The following is a 16975-nucleotide window of genomic DNA, read 5'->3' as shown; positions in this document are numbered from 1 at the left end:
ATTGCAGTGTGCGGGCTTCTCATTGCAGTGGCTTCTCTTGTTGCGGAGCATGGGCTCAAGGGCGCGCGGGCTTCAGCAGTTGTGGCATGCGGGCTCAGTAGTCGTGGCTCGCGGGCTCCAGAGCGCAGGCTCAGTAGTTGTGGCGCACGGGCCCAGCTGCTCTGCAGTATGTGGGATCCTCCCGGACCAGGGATCGAACCCGTGTTCCCCACATTGGCAGGCGGATTCTTAACCACTGTGCCACCAGGGAAGTCCCCAGTGGGATTGTTTTCTTAATTTCACTTTCTGATGGTTTGTTGTTGGTGTATAGAAACACAACTGATTTTTCTATATTGATTTGTATCCTGCAACTTTACTGACTTTTTAAATTAATTCTAACAGGTGTTTTTGGTGGAGTCTTTAGGGTTTTCTGTAGTTTTCTGAAGCACCGTGCCTGGGATCTGGGAAGATAAAAGAGCTCTGGGGCCTGTTGTCTGCCTTAGGGGCTTGCAGTCTAGTTGGGAGACTGGTAGACATAGCAGGGTGACAGCTGGGGTGGCACCCAGGGACCGCAGGGTGATGGAGTGTCGGGGGTGGAGGCTCTTGGGGGTGGAGCGTCAGGAGGAGTTTGCTGTAACACGTAGGCTGACGCAGGCTTTGAAGTTTTATTTATTGAGCTGGGAACACCTGTAATGAGTAGGCACTTGCTTTGGTGAGACTTAGTAGGGGAGACAGACGGCAGAGAGATGGTTTCAGAGGTGGGAATCAGCAGCTGAAAGAAAACTTGGAGGAAGGGCTTTCCAGGCTGGGGAACGGCGATGCCAAGGCCCTGGGGTGCCGGAGCCCGTGTCTGGGGATTGGAGCAGAGGCCGCTCTCCTCCACGTGAGCCCGATGTCCCCGTCGCTCAGACAGCTCCTTGTGCTTCACTTGCCTCCCCAAGGCTTGCTCTGTATTCATGCCACGACTTGAGAGTTTATCTTCACTTGCTTATTTCTTTTTGTTTGCTATCCCGACTAGCATGTAAACCCTGGGAACTCCGGGACTTTGTTTTGTTTACTGCTGTATCTCAAGTGCCTAAAAGAGTGCCTGGCACGCAGCAGTGCTCAGTGAATGCTTGGATGGCTGAATGAAAGGGCTGTGCGGTTGGCACAGAGAGCAAGGCAGAGGGTGGGCCAAGATTCAGAGGCCATGGATGGGAAGGGGGTATGCCAGGCATTTATGAGGGTGTGTACAAGGCCTCTGCAGGGACCATAGAAAGACCCAATGCACCGGGACAGAGGGAACCACCTAGAAAGCAAACCAGAGAGCCTTCAGTGGAAGTCAGAAACATTAGCCCCTCTCACACTTAGGGCATTGACCCACCCTCCCTCCCTGCCTTTTATTTTCCTTTCCATGTTTGTTGAACACTTACTGGGTTCCAAGTGCTGCTGGCACCAGAGATACAAAGGAGAAATAAACATCGTGTGATATCTGACTTTGGAGAGAACAGTCATCCATCCTGAAGATTTGAAAGAAGAGAATCAAATTACACAAAAATATAGGGAACTGAATAATTTGGACACAAACTTTTATGTGTGTTCCTTGCTTTTTCTTGTGGCTTACAGCATGAACATTGACATGTGGGAATTAGCTTAAAGATTATGGTTTTGGGAATTCACTTCTGAGTCAGCAAGCAATGCTGATTGATAGGTATATGTTTATATAACTGACACAATCGAGTTATTATTATAAAGGATTAAGGTAGTAGTTGGATAAATAAGATCAATGTAAACATGCAGAAGTTGATGCACGTGTATTTAATGAAAAGACTATATAAAGATAGTAGAAATACTGGTGTTTCTCATGGGAACAGTGTATTTGTGTGTGTGTGTGGTGTGTGTATGGTGTGTATGGTGTGTGTATGGGGTGTGTGTGTGTATGGTGTGTGTGTGTGTGGTGTGTGTGTGGTGTATGTGTGGTGTATGTGAGTGTATGGGGTGTGTGTGGTGTATGTATGGTGTGTGTGTGTATGGTGTGTGTGTGGTGTGTGTGTGGTGTGTGTGAGTGTATGGGGTGTGTGTGAGTGTATGGGGTGTGTGTGGTGTGTGTGTGTATGGGGTGTGTGTGAGCGTATGGGTGTGTGTGTGTGTGTGTGGTGTGTGTGTGTGTGTGTCAGCCTCTTTGCCGGGACTTGGCAGGAAGAGAACGCATCATGTTTTCTCATGTCTTTCCTCCCAGGAATAATACCAGCGAATGGGAAGATGGATGTGACAGTGACGTTTACCCCCTTTCAGTGTGGGATCGCACAGATAAAAGTGCAGCTGTGGATTTCACAGTTCAACTCTCAGCCGTACGAGTGTGTCTTCACCGGCACGTGCTACCCCAACATGGCTTTAAAGTACGGCCGCCTCGGGGGGCTTCTGTGTATTCTTCAAACTTTTTCAAAACCCCAGGTCTTCCTTCCTTTCATTCTGTGTTTCTTTCTTGTAGCAGAATGCCATCAAAAGCATACTTAATATGCCTGAAACTAATATACTGTTTTATGTCAATTCTATGTCAGTTTAAAAAACTTATTTAAATGATGAACCTTCATAAAATACACTTAAGATACAACAGCAATGCAGAGGATATCTCTGCACTTGTAGCAGTAGTTGCTTCTGGCAAGAGGGGAAGAGATGACTGAGGAAAGGAAAATGTCACAGTATAAACCCCAACCTTGGAAAACCCTTACAAATATTTTGAAAATGATAAAGAAAAAGTTTGATTTTCTCCTCTCCCCTTCACGCGCAGGTACACATCACACAGTAACATCATTAGGCATATTAAATAAAGTGGAGTAACAATCTAGTATCAGAATAAGAACTAGCTCCATGGTTTATTATATATTTATGTTATTATTTTTTTTCTAAAAAGCCAAAGCAGCTTAAGTCAACTATAGAATATTCGTGTGGCCCGCTGAGCCCAAATCTTGCAAGTTCCCACGGTGGAACTAAATGAGTCAGCCGATGAAGAAGTAGCGTTGGATGTAAATGGAAACCAGCGCTCATTCTCCTGGCGTCAGTTACTGGCCGAGCAGAACGCCACTGGCCAGCTCGCGTCACGTCCTGCGACTCTCAGACCGCCTCCTCGGCGCCATCGCCTGAGGGGGACGTTGACTCGTCCCTCTTTGACTCTGACTTCCACAGACGTGTTCGTACATATGATGGCGCATTGCGCGGCCCAAGTTCTGTGCAGGAGCGGGAGCAGACCTTTTCTAACTGATGTTTTGGTTTCCCAACTGGAGTTTAATATCTTGTTTAGAGCACTCTTGATGTTTTCAAGGACTGTGTCTCCCCAGGCTGCAGGTGGGGCTAGAACAGACATTCCACCAGCAAGGAGAAAAATGACCCAGCTGCAGTGTGTTCTGAAGGCGTCATAGGTTGCTTTTTTGTTTCAGAGTTGGGTGCATGATGGATGCACTCACATATGTCCTGACTTTGGCACTGCCAATCCCACGTAACTCTTTAGTTTCTCGTTTTCTCATTTCCATCCTTAACACTAGCAATTAGACTTCCTAAGGACACTGGGTTTTTTGCCGTTGCTGTTAATTTTCATTGCAGTGTGGTTGCTTTAGGAGACTGGTTTTTAACACCCTCAGAAATTTGGGGTTGTTTCCCAGATATTTACGGCAGAGGTGGTATCAGAGCTCTGTTGAGATGCAGATGCCGGGCCACAGCTCACTCGTCCCTGCACCTCACAGCGCGTCAGTCAGTGTGGACAGGTTCTCCCGTGCCGTGACCTTTCAGGACCCTCACACAGGCCACGTTAAGTTTGGGATCGCAGGCCTATGGCCCGTGTTGTGCAGTGGGGCCGGGTCAGTAGGCGCTAGGCCAATGCACCTGGCATGTCAGAATGCATGAATGGTCGCAATCTCTCACCTTACCTCTGTAACGTCATGGACACGTGTCATCCCACAAACACGTGTTCACACATTCTTGCTTAAGGAAATGCTTTCATGGGTAGCATTTATAAACATACGTAATTCCACTACATCTCATGATAAATGAGTAGTTTCTGCAGACATGGAAGCAGCCATGTCTATACCTGCCTATGTTTAAAGCAGTTTTCATTCACAGTAAAGATCTCAAACGTTAACCTGAACCACTTTATTTTAAAGATCTTGCTACAAACAGTGGGCAAAATTATTCTTTTACTAGGAACATGAATCAATGTAAGAGTTTTTAAATGTGGTAAGTAAATTTCGCTGTGGAAAACCAACAGCCCAGAAATGAATTATGCTGGATGCTGAGAGCGTTTTTCAGCCTGTCCTCTTTTCCACTTGCTATGTTCTTTGAGAACATAAGGAAAGCAGCCATCGAACAGCTGTTTGTATATGATTATGCTCTGGTATCCTGACCTTGCGTTTATTTTAGTAAACCACTGTTTTAGCACTCAGATTGATTTTTAGTTTAGATATAGTATTGATATTTAATGGAGTGTAAGTCATGGTATTATTGGAAAGAACTAAAATTAGGAGCCTTGAGTTGTTGCATTACATACTAATTTAATAATCTGTTTTCAACTCTAGCTTAGAAGAATTTGAAAGATTAAATACCCTTTCTAGGAAAGTAGTTGTTCCTCCAGAAAAGGCAAGGACACATGTACATTTTCACCGACTGCCAGCAAAGGCAAAGCCTCCCAAGATTAAGGTAAAGTGGGCATTACGTGAACCACGATGGAAGGAATGACAGAGAAGGCAAATAATGACTTTTCCCTCCTGGTTTGGTCTCAGGAAATCGAATATCAGAACTTGAGATTTCCAGTAGATTTATCGAATCCATTTGCTGTGGCAACTGTTCTAAACCAAGAACCAGGAAAATTGAAGATTAAAGAATTAAGAGAAGGTAAGCAGTTGGTCCTCCGTAAGTCAGCCCCTGGGCAGAATCTGCAGCAGCAGCAAAACTCAAGTTAGATCGCTGTTATGTTTTGCCATTAGAAATGTGTTTTTCTCTCAGCCAGTGATTCTGATTTGATTACTGGTATAATCGTGTTTGCTCCCTCCCTCAGTTTTTTTGTTTTGTTTTGTTTTGTTTGTTTGTTTTTATTTTTTTATTTTTTCTTTGTTTTATTTTTTTTGTTTGTTTGTTTTATTTATTTTATTTTTTCCTCCCTCAGTTTTGGACCAAGGCACTGAGGTTTCAAAAACAAGACAGATGAAGGAAGCACTCTTTGAACAGAAGGTCAGACAGGACACTTACGAAGAGCTCAAAAATCACCTTAAGTGGTAAATATTGCGCAATTATTTGCATCAAGTGACGGTGTTTTTGGTAATGGCTTTTTATCCATGAGACACAATGAAATGTAATACCTTTTTATGCCCTCTGAAAAATTTGATTATCCTCTCCCTTTAATGGACCTTCTGTTTCAGAGTGAAGTTTCTATTGGGAATAAACTAATGTGACCAAACTATGCTGCTTCCTAAGCATGACCAGTGGCAGAGCCAGAGAGCACCCCGCTTGCTCAGGACCGATCGGGGTGACAGGCACCCCGGGTCTTGCCCCGTCACCGCTCCCCCCACCCCGAGCCCCCTGTGTCCTGGGCTGTGTGCCCCAGAGGCCGTCCGGGGACCCCGGCAGTGCAGGCTGGGGTCGGGGAGGCTCCCGACGGAGGTTTTCAAACTCAGACGCGGGGCTTCTTCTTTGTGCTCCTGCAAACAAAATGGAACCCTTTTTACAAATTTTTACCATATCACACCAGGCATATCTACGTGTACAGATTCAGCTGAAGTAACTTTAGAAACTCTTAAACTGAGTTCAAACAGAGACTCCTGGAGGGACTTCCCTGGCGGTCCAGTGGTTAAGACTCTACGCTTCCACTGCAGAGGGTACGGGTCCGATCCCTGGTCGGGGAACTAAGAGCCCACATGCCGCCCAGACAGGCCACGCGTCCTGAGCTCTGGGGCCGGCCCAGGTGTCCCCACCCTGCCACCCCTTCAGGAGAAACAGCCCCTTCTGTGAATTCACAGAATCCTGTGTGAGTCTGTACTCGGGGTCTGGCCTCAGTTGAATAGGGCGTATGCCAGGTTACCCAGGACCATTTTAAAAAAATACTCTTAACCTGTTGTAAAATAAGTGGACACGTTGTCATTTTAGAAACTTGAAGGTTTTTTTTTGAGTGTAGAAGAGGAAAAAAAAATCACTGTTAGTCCAGTGACCACTGTTAACCCTCGTGTTTTCCCTTCCACCTATGCTTCTTTGTAACAGACTCGAAATCACAACCTAAATTTTGGTTTTTGTTTATTTATTTATTTATCTATTTATTTATTTATTTATTTTGGGCTGTGCTGGGTCTTCGTTGCGGTGCACGGGCTTCTCATTGCAGTGGCTTCTCTTTGCTGTGGAGCACGGCCTCTAGTAGCTGTGGCTCAGTAGTTGTGGCACACGGGCTCAGTAGTTGTGGCACACGGGCTCAGTAGTTGTGGCACACGGGCTTAGTTGCTCCGGGGCATGTGGGATCTTCCCGATCCAGGGCTCGAACCCGTGTCCCCTGCATTGACAGGCGGGTTCTTAACCACTGTGCCACCCCAGAAGTCCCTAAATTCACTTTTGATCATGTGTTGTTCACTTAATACTTTCTCCCTACTTTTTTGTTAAAAGATTTTAACCCTGCCAGTAAGAGGCACACACACTGATGTAGGGTCAGTGGTTAACGCCACACGCATGCACACGCGCACAAATGCACACGTGCAGACACACCTTTTATCCCCCTGAGCCCTTTGTATAAATTTATTTATTTATTTATTTTTGGCTGTGTTGGGTCTTCGTTTCTGTGCGAGGGCTTTCTCTAGTTGCGGCAAGTGGGGGCCACTCTTCATTGCGGTGCGCAGGCCTCTCACTATCGTGGCCTCTCCCGTTGCGGAGCACAGGCTCCAGACGCGCAGGCTCAGTAGTTGTGGCTCACGGGCCTAGTTGCTCCGCGGCATGTGGGATCTTCCCAGACCAGGGCTCGAACCCGTGTCCCCTGCATTGGCAGGCAGATTCTCAACCACTGCGCCACCAGGGAAGCCCCCCCTGATCCCTTTGAAAGCAAGTTGCAGGTACAGGTGCCATGAAGCCTCACCCCTAAAGGTTTTAGCACGTAGCTCGTAAAAGCAGGGACGTTCTCCAACATCACCATAATCACTTCCAAGAGGTTTACCATTGATGAAGCACCAAATAATCAGCCTATGTGCAGATTTACCTTGTTGTCCCAGTAATGACTCTTATACCAGGGGGCTTTGGTTTTTGGAGTGGGGAATCCAAGGTCCAATCAAAGATCATACAATTTGTGTGTAGTTTTCATGTCTCTTTAGTTTCCTTTAATCTAAGACAGTTCTCCAGAAATTTAAAAACCACAGCTACTGTACCTCTTTTTTTTTTTTTTTTTTTTTTGGCCGTGCCGTGCCGCTTTCGGGATCTTAGTTCCCCGACCTGGGATCGAACCCGTGTCCTCGGCAGTGAAAGCCGAGAATCCTAACCACTGGACTGCCGGGGAACTCTGCTATTATATACTTTGAACACGTATTGGACTCCATGATGGGTACATTACATACCAGAGGTGTTTTAAGTGTGATAAAATTCACATCACATAAAATGAGCCATTTTAAAGTGTAGAAGCCAGAAGTTCTTAGTACGTTCACGGTGTTGTGCAACCATCACCACTTATTTCCAGAACATTTGCATCCCTCCAGAAAGGAAGCCCGTCGTAAGCATGAAGCAGTCACGCCCCGTCCTCTTTCCCCAGCCCCTGGCGGCCACTAACCCACTTTCTGTCTCTGTGGCATTGCCCCTTATTTCATATGAATGCAGCCGTAGAACACGTGGCCTTTAGTAACTGGCTTCTTTCACTGATCGTGTTTCCAAGCTTCATCCACGTCACAGCACCTGTCTGTACTTCATTCATTTTTATGGCTGAATAAGATTCTATTTTATGGACATACTACATTGTGTTTATTCATTCATCAGTTGATGGACACTTGGGTGGTTTCCACCTTTGGGCTATTTTAAATAATGCTGCTACGAACATTTATATGCAAGTTTTTGTGTGAACTTATCTTTTCAGGTCTCTTGGGTGTATGCGTAGGAGAGGAATCGCTGGGTCGTACGGTAATTCTGTTTAACTTTTTGAGAACGGCCAAGCTGTGCTCTACGTGGCTGCAGCATTTTACATTACCGTCCGCAACGTACGAAGCTTCCAGTTTCCCACCTCCTTGGCAATTCCTGTTATTTCCTCCGTTACGATTGTTGTCACCGTCATCATCATAAATCGTCATAGCCACCCGAGTGGGTGAGCCGTGGTCCGTCGCTGTGGTTTTGATTTGCATTTCCCTAATGATGACTGAGGTTGAGGATCCAGGTTTTTTTATTCATAAATATTTTAGTGTGTGTCCCTAGAAGATGAGCTTCGTCTTGTGGAACACATCATTCACCCTAGTTGTGTCGCTGTGGTCTCTGCAGCTTCTCTACCCCACGGTGTGTCCTCCCTCTTCAGCTGTGCAGTACGGCTAAGACACTCCATCCTGAAGTTGACTATGGTATTCTGATGGGTTCTGGAAGCTGGTTTTTTTCTCCCCAGGCAGGTACACCTCGGTAAAGATCACATGTCCTTTAAATTTAAAAAAGACCTTACTGAGGAGCGGCAGAGAGTAAACAACAAATACAAGGTCAGAATCACTGCTAATTCGATGTCATTTATTTCACTAAATATTGTGAATTCCTGCTGTATGCAAGATGTCACAGAAGGAGAAAAAACCTTACACTTAAGTAGGGAGGGGAGGCTGATAGCCAGCCCACGGTTAACTGTAAATCGAGGCTGCCTGTGACTCACCGAGACCGCTGCTAAGCTGTGTGGGGCTTCCGAGTCCAGCTAGCAGAGGACTCGTCTAGCTGGAAAGCTTCCCAGAAGACACGGTATAAGTTTGAAAAGTAGTAAAGAGGAGAAAGGCGTCCAGCTTAGAGGCAGGGAACGGCTCCAGTTCGGGCTGGAAAGCTGGGCGTGAGCTGCAGAGCACGAAGGTGAGAGAGACCCAGAGGCGGTGACCAGGAGCGAAGCCAGAGCCAGGTCCAGACCACAGGCGGAGGCCGAGCCCTGGGGCAGGAAACCGAGCAAAAGCGAGAGGGAGGGAGGGTGCAGAGCAGGTGGGCACGAGAGCCGCACGGCCCAGACCCTCGGGGGCGGCGACTTCTTGCTCAAGGGAGACGGCCAGTAATGCTAAATTCTGAAATGTTCATCGTAAATGAGTAGAGTCTAAATAAAGGTACAAGAAGTTTCCCTCCTCTTTTGTCTAACAACGCATTTGCCAATCCCTTCTTTAAATTCCCTCTATTTTATTTGACTTTTAGTCGTCATGGAGGTCTGGGTCTCTCCCCACGGAATCTGTATTTTGAACCTAAGGTCCCCAGTCTCACACTCAACCTCCGGCTGCATGCAAATCGGACCGGACCGCTCACCGCCCTGGTGACGATCATAGACATCTGTTCTTTCTTGTTTTCTTTGACTGCAGTAGAGTTGATTTACAATATTGTGTTAGTTTCATGTATACAGCTCAGTGATTCAGTTACACACACACACACACTCACACACACACGCACACACATCTATTCTTTTTCAGATTCTTCTCCCTTAGAGGTTATTACAAAATATTGAGTGTAGTTCCCTGTGCTCTCCAGTATGTCCTCTCATTTTCGAGTAGGGTGTTAATGTGGTGGTCGGATTTCTTCCAATTTAGTGTATAAAAATGTTTGTGAACAGCATACCTGAAAGCCAAGCTAGTTTTAGAAGTTACCTAACACACAAATAATAAAAACCACAGAGAGGCAAAAGCTAACGCAGGTTTGCAGGTGCACGGCCCTCCCACCGTGGAGGCAGGTGTGGGGAGACACTGCCAAGCCCGGCGGCCTTCCTGGGGGCCACCAGGCAGTGCCAGTGGCTCCGGGGTAAGGAAGATGGCTCGGGGGCCAGGGAGCAGGCGGCGGGGGACACCTAGCCACAGAAGGGACAGACCCCCCCACTTCCACCGCCCGGGAAAGCGAAGGGATCACGTGCCTTTGTTAAAACCTGATACTTGGATCATCGGCTCTGAGGAGCTTAAAGCTTCCCTGGGAGGTTAAATTTCTTTTAAAAGAAATCTCTCTACTCCCGTGTCACACGGTTTCCTAAGATCCATTCTGTGAATTTTAAATGCCTCAGAAATAATGTCCAGAGACTATCCTCTAATTGTAAGAAGAAGGTATTGGGTTTGTGCTTCTGTAGAAACTTTCCATGTTTAAACAGTAAGGGTACTTAAAACAATCATTTTAACCACCACTCCCAGCGGAACTTCATGGGTGGATTGGACCAATGGCTTAATGGGTTTCTACCAGTTTCAACGAGAAATACAGTTGTGTGCCTTTGTATTCCATTTTAACATTTTTGATGATTGAAAACCCCAGCTAGATAGAGGAGATCCTGTTTTGGATGACGAATTCCAGCGACTCAAGACAGAAGTTCACCCGAAACGGGTTGTACGCGACCTGGAAGAAGTAAGTAACTTTCTTTATTTGGAATCTAATTATCAGCAGCTCTTTATATGCTTATTTTTTAAGCATATAAACAATTTTATAGAAATCTTTTTACCAAGAGATTTTTAATAGTTTTTAATTTGCTTACCTTTCGGAGTGTTTTTTCTTACGACGTAGCCACAAGTCAGGCATCAACTTGTAATTAATGTTTCCCTTGAAATTAACAGCCTTGTATATGGGCCCCTGCTTCCCACACCTCCGATTTCTCCTCTTGGTCTCCTTTGTTCTTCCCCTTTGCTGCCCATGCCCATGTCCGCAGGTCCTCGGGGTGGGTCCCTGGGTGGGTTCCTTGCCTGATCCCCTCCCCTTGTAAGAAGACAGCAAGTCAGACGCCAGAGCTCTGGCCCCAGCTCCACCTCGGATTTGGGACCCGGGAAGAGCCCTCTGAGCCCTCGTGCCTCGTGCTCAAACGTGAAGTGGGGACAGCAGCCCCCCCCCCCACCGGAGTTTCCTCTGTCATGTGATAGTTTCTGGTTAAAACCCCAATTTTTAATTTTTTTTACTTAAAAAAATTTTTTGAAGCATAGCTGATTTACAATGTGTTCATTTTTGCTGTACAGAAGTGATTCACTTATACATATATATACGTTCTTTTTCATATTCTTTTCCATGATGGTTTATCACAGGATATTGAATATAGTTTCCTGTGTTCTACAGCAGGACCTTGTTGTTTACCCCAATTTTTAATTTTAACAATGAAAAAATGCTTCCCAGTCTCCCCACCTCCACCATTCTCAGCTTCCTCTTCTGGGTCTGCACGTCTGCACTGTTTTTACCGCTTTCTCCCCCCGCGCCGTCGCGTCTGGCCACACAGTTGCGCTAGGCGCCCTTCCACGAGGCCACCTCCCGGTCCCCCTTCACGGCTCACCCTCAGCTCACCCCGGAGGTGAATCGTTTGTGCTCCGCCCCTCCGCCCTCTCCTCCGCGGCCCACTGCCGGGCCATCGCGGGATGGACTCACTTCCGATGACTTTGTCTTCACCTTGCTCCCCTCTTCAGTGACCTGCAGCGCCCAAGGCTCTGGCCGGCGTCGCGACACCCCCAGACACCCCTTCCTTCCCAGTCATTACTGACCCACGCACGCTTGTGCCCCTGGTGCGTGGGCTCCGCTGGGGACCACGCGGTCTGCCTCCTGCTTCTGCAGCATCCCAGCGCCCGACGCAGGGTTCTGATTTCTGTGTGACTTCATTCTTCCTCCCTAGACTGTACATTTCTTTGTTTCTTGTTTTTTCTTGATGTAATATTCACAGTTTTCTAAAAAGAAAACTCTGAACAAATGAGGGAAACAGAAGCTTTTGTAAACTCATAAATTGTTTTTTCAAAAAAATTGCAGTAAAAGTCATTCTAATTGGCGAAAAATTAGAAGTACTGTATATACAAACAAGTACAAACTCTTTTATTCAACATTGTGTTAGAGGTTCTGGATAGTACAGTATGATAAGAGAAAGATACAAGAAAAGTTATAAGTATTGGAGAGAAAGAAATAAAAAGATCATTGATTTTATATGATATAATTAACTATGATTGTAGAAAATCTAAAAGCATCTATTGCCAGATTAATTAAGCCTACTGAATTTGTAAGAGAATTTGGCAATTGCATATAAAATCATTATACAAGAATATCTACTGTATTTTCATATACAAGAAATAAAACGTTAACATATAATTTAATAGACACGTAATTTATAATAGCAAGCAAGTACCTAGAAGCAAATCTAGCAATTACAAAACTTTACATTAAAACAATAACAAAGATCTAAATAAATTGAAAGATATTTATAGACGTTTCATAGAAGAGAATAAGCATTGTAAATATGTTACCTTTTTCCAAATTGATCTACAGATTAAATGCAATCCCAATTAATATCTCAATAGGCTTTGTCATGGAATTTTATAACTCTTTAAGTACATATATATGTATATATACACAACATGAACATGAATATTATGTATATATACGTATATATATGAAAGAGCAAAGGCTCAAGAATTTTTTTAACTTAAAATGAATAAACCGGGGGAGAGGACTTTCTCTGAAGGAGACAAAGCTTTATGACCAAGTTAGATCATTAAGGCAGTGTGGTATTATTGGCATACGGATAGACAAAAGATAAATGAAACCAAATAGAAAGACAGAAACAGATCCACATATATATCGAGTCTTGATATATGATAGATGTGGCATTGTAAGTCACTTGAAAAATGAGATTAGATTGTACGTTTCTTGAAACCCAAATCTTGTCTTTCACTTTTGGTCCCTAACCCAAGAAGTGTTCCCTATCATGCTATGTACACCAAAAGTGCTTAATAAGTGCTCATTAGGTGGAAGAACAAATAATAACTTGGTTTGGGATCCAACTCTGAAACATTTTTATTAAATGCTTTTATGCCAGGAGTTAAAATTTAAATCTAACATGCGCCTATATTTTGTGTTCACAGAAAACCAGGGAATTTCATCCTAATTTTGATCCGCTCATAAATAACACTTGGGTCAACAGGTTCTGGGCGCAGAGACGGTTTCAGCAAGCAGCGCGCAAGGTAAGTCTCAGCATCAGGTTGAAAATTTAATTTCTGTAGTTATCAGCACAGGGAAATTGAACGGTGAGGTTTTTTTTTATAGCAGCTTTATTGAGATGCAATTCACATGCCTTAAAATTCACTCCTGTAAAGTGTACAGTTCAGTCGTTTTTAGTAGAGTACGGCCATCACCACTGTCTGATTTTAGGGCGTTTTAATCACTGCTTAAAGAAGCCTGGCCCCCAGCAGCGGTCGCTCTCCACCCCCCACCCCCTTCCCTGTTCAATTTCTGCCTCTGTGAATTTGCCTATTCTGGACGTTTCGTATACACGGAATCCTACAATACATGGCCTTTTGTAACTGACTTCTCTCACTTAACATGTTTTCAAGGTTCATCCATGGCATAGCAATCATTTGGGCTGTTCTCAGCTTTTGGCTGTCATGGTGAGAACGTCGGTGCTACAGACATTTATGTGCAAGTCTGTGGACATGTTTACAGCTCTCTGGGGCGCGCTCACCCAGGAGTAGCACTGCTGGGCCATATGGAAGGGTGCTGGCTAGTGATTTCTCGAGAGGCCAGCGGGGAGCTCCTGTGCCCCTTAGCCTCCACGGCCCATAACGGGTGTGAGGCGGCCCGCTGGCCTGGCTCCGCCTCCCCTCCCCGGCTGCCCGCCCTCACCTTCTCCCAGCACACCAGCTCGTTCCCCGCGCCTCACTGCTCCCCTGAAATCCATCCCCTCTCCCTTCCCTCCGCCCACACGTGTCCTCCGGCCAGCTCAGCCTACCCCTCCTCCAACAAGCAGTCCCGTAAGCATCAGCGCTTGGCCGTCTTGCGGTGCCTCTCGCGTCTTATGCTGCCCGTCGACCTCTCGTCCCCGCCACTGGAGCGTGGCTGCCTGGGGGGCAGAACCCCTCCCGCCCCCGCCCGGCACGGAGACCAGTGGTGGAGACACGGACTCTGCGGACAGGCTGCTTGCCCTTCAGTCTTTTTTCTTTTTTTAAAATAAATTCTTTCATTTTTATTTTAGATAATCATTTTACTCTTCTTTTCCACTAGTAAATGTGTTTGATTTATTGATGGATTGATGGATTGATTTTTGGTCACGCCGTGCAGCAGTGGGATCTAGTTCCCCAACCAGGGATCAAACCTGTGCCTCCTGCAGTAGAAGCGCAGAGTCCTGACCACTGGACCGCCAGGGAAGTCTCTTGCCCTTCATTCTGGGTGCTACTTCTTTTTTTATGGTTTTTAAAAGTTTTTTATTCAAGTATAGCTGATTTACAATGTTGTGTGAATTTCTGGTGTACAGCAAAGTGATTCAGTTATACATATATATTCTTTTTTTTATTCTTTTCCATATGGTTTATCACAGGGTATTGAATAGAGTTCCCCGTGCTCTGCAGTAGGACCTTGTTGTTTATCCGTCCTATATATAGTAGTTTGCGTCTGCTAAACCCAAACTCCCGATCCACCCCTCCCCCACACCCGCTCCCCCTTGGCAACCACAATCTGTTCTCTATGGCTATCAGTCTGTTTCTGTTTTGTAGATAGGTTCCTTTGTGTCATATTTTAGATTCCACATATAAGTGATACCATGTGGTATTTGTCTTTCTCTGTCTGACTTACTTCACTTAGTATGAGAATCTCTAGGTCCAACCATGTTGCTGCAGATGGCATTATTTCATTCTCTTTGATGGCTGAGTCATATTCCATCGTATATATGGACCGCATCTTCTTTATCCATTCCTCTGTTGGTGGACATTTAAGTTGTTTCTATGTCTTGGCTGTTGTGAATAGTGCTGCTCTGAGCATAGGGGTGCATGTATCTTTTCAAATCAGAGTTTTGTCCAGATGTATGGCCAGGAGTGGGACTGCTGGATCATATCGCAGCTCTATTTGTAGTTCTTTGAGGAACCTCCGTACTATTCTCCATAGTGGCTGCACCAACTTACATTCCCATCTTGGTGCTACTTCTCATGAGGTTTCCAATCTTGGACAAGTTCCATGACCTCTGTGCCTTCGTTTCCTCATCTGTCACCGAGGAGACCAGTAAGACCTATCTCAGGGCTGTCATGAAGGTCAGGTGAGTCAACACGTAGAAGACTCCAAGAGTTTACGTTACAGGTGATCTCTCAAGCAGTGCTTGCAGCCTAGGCTGATGCCTGTAAACCAGTGTCCCTGCTGGGGCTTTGTCTGGGTGGGCTGTGCGCGTGTGCAGGACAGAGGTGGCCACGAGACACTTGCTGCTCGTGGGACAGCCCCGGCCACTTTGGAGCCAGTCCTCCTGGGTCAGCAGCTGTGCGTCTGGCTCTGAGTGGAGGCTCCGTCTTTCCCGCACACTCCCCAGCAGATGCTGCCAGTTAGATGTGCCAACACGGCCCCAGCCCGACGGCCCCTGCCATCCCCCCGGCCCAGTCACAGCCCCGTCCTCTCTGCCTGGACCACCGCAGCCAGAAGAGGCCTCCCAGAGCTTGGACGTGATTGGACGTTGCCCTTGGGAAAAGCTTCCAAAGGCCCCCCGTTGCAATTGGAATAAAAGGCGCGATTTTTGTCGCGGCGACAAGGCCATGCTGGGTTTCGCTCCGCCCTTTAAGCGTGTCTCCTCTGTTCCTGCATCAGGATCTTTGCACCTGCCACTTCCTCTGCTCTTCACTCTTTCTAAGGCCAGCGTCTCCTCATTGTTCAAGTCTCAGATCAAACCTCACCTCCCAGAAAGGCCTTCCTCACGTCGCCCCTGCGGGAGTGGCCAGACCCCCGCCCGGCCCCTCAGTCATGCCCCCGTGTGTTTAGTCTTCCTCATTTTCTTCATGGTGTTCAGCTTGTGCACTCGCTTGTCTCCTGCCGTCCCACTCCACACACACGCACGTAGAGGACGTCAGCTCTGTGCGGGCTGGACCCTTGTCCGCTCCCCACTGTGTCTGCGGTACCTGAACAGGACTGTGTACAGGGCGGCCGCCTCATCGTATCGGAGAAGTGGCAGGTCCGTGGGCAGATATGGGAAGGAGTGGGAACCGTGAAAGGAGCGGCCCAGCTCTGGGCGCAGGGAGCGCTCACCTCCAGCAGCGCCTGCTCTGGACACAGAGCGTAGGGTGTGCAGCCAGCGCCGCCCAGACCACTGCCCGATGTCTGTGGAATTGTCCGCTTAGTTTGTCCTTCAGCTCTGAAAATAACATGGCAGCAGTGTCACGACTCAGATGTACCGAGAAGAAAGACCGTAGAACTAGCCACTCTTTCCCCTCTGGAAATACGAGAAAACGGGGGCTCATAAACTGGGAGGGTCAAGGCCCGACGACAGCCGGGTCTCTGTTTGCGTTCAGGCGGGTCCGCACTGCCCAGACCTCGATGCCCATGGCCTTGTCCAGGGCGCTGTGACCCTCCCTGGGAATCCCACGTAGATCGGTGGCCTCAGCCCCTGGCTGTGGTTGAGGAAACTGAGCTAAACTGGATGCCAAAGTGAGCACCGATGAACAGTGTGAAATCGTTCTTCTTTCTAATTCCAGGTCATGATTCATCGCCGCTTGCTGAGCATGCTGAGTGCGATCCGTAACATGCACAGAGACGCTGTCGTGAAAAGGTCCACGCACGGAAGACAGTCCATGGCACAAGGTAGAGCCGGCTGCGAACAGCTGTACTTCCATCCACACGTGCCCTGAGCAGCAGGAAGTTCGCTGGGTACAAACACGTGGTTTCATAAATCACATATACTGGATGTAAAAAAACTTTACTGAAGTATAGTTGATTTACAGTGTTGCGTTAATTTCTGCTGTACATCACAGTGATTCAGTCAGTTATACACATATATTCATATTCTTTTCCATGATGGTTTATCACAGGATATTGAATGTAGTTCCCTGTGCTATACAGTAGGTCCTTGTTGTTTAGCCATCCTGTATATACTAGTTTGCATCTGCTAACCCCAAACTCC

General features: G+C 46.7%; 1 protein-coding gene across 7 annotated transcripts in view; it reads left to right on the top strand.

The window, feature by feature from the left end:
* CFAP221 (cilia and flagella associated protein 221) overlaps positions 1–16975 on the top strand; it is a 79645-nt gene that overhangs the window by 43775 nt on the left and 18895 nt on the right. For 4 of the 7 annotated variants that reach the window (XM_082395872.1, XM_082395873.1, XM_082395874.1 and 1 more), the window contains 8 exons: positions 2198–2357; positions 4527–4647; positions 4731–4860; positions 5114–5222; positions 8552–8639; positions 10408–10497; positions 12975–13073; positions 16551–16656. In XM_082395872.1, the coding sequence (XP_082251998.1) occupies positions 2198–2357; positions 4527–4647; positions 4731–4860; positions 5114–5222; positions 8552–8639; positions 10408–10497; positions 12975–13073; positions 16551–16656 (903 nt within the window). The remainder of the gene's footprint in view (positions 1–2197; positions 2358–4526; positions 4648–4730; positions 4861–5113; positions 5223–8551; positions 8640–10407; positions 10498–12974; positions 13074–16550; positions 16657–16975) is intronic. The other 3 variants (XM_082395871.1, XM_082395875.1, XM_082395877.1) reach the window with 2 other exon arrangements.

The sequence above is a fragment of the Balaenoptera borealis genome, assembly GCF_965194805.1.
Source record: "Balaenoptera borealis genome assembly, chromosome: 6".
Taxonomy (NCBI): Eukaryota; Metazoa; Chordata; class Mammalia; order Artiodactyla; family Balaenopteridae; genus Balaenoptera; species Balaenoptera borealis.
Note: the sequence above shows the minus strand (reverse complement) of the source record. Positions and strands in the feature narration are given on the sequence as shown.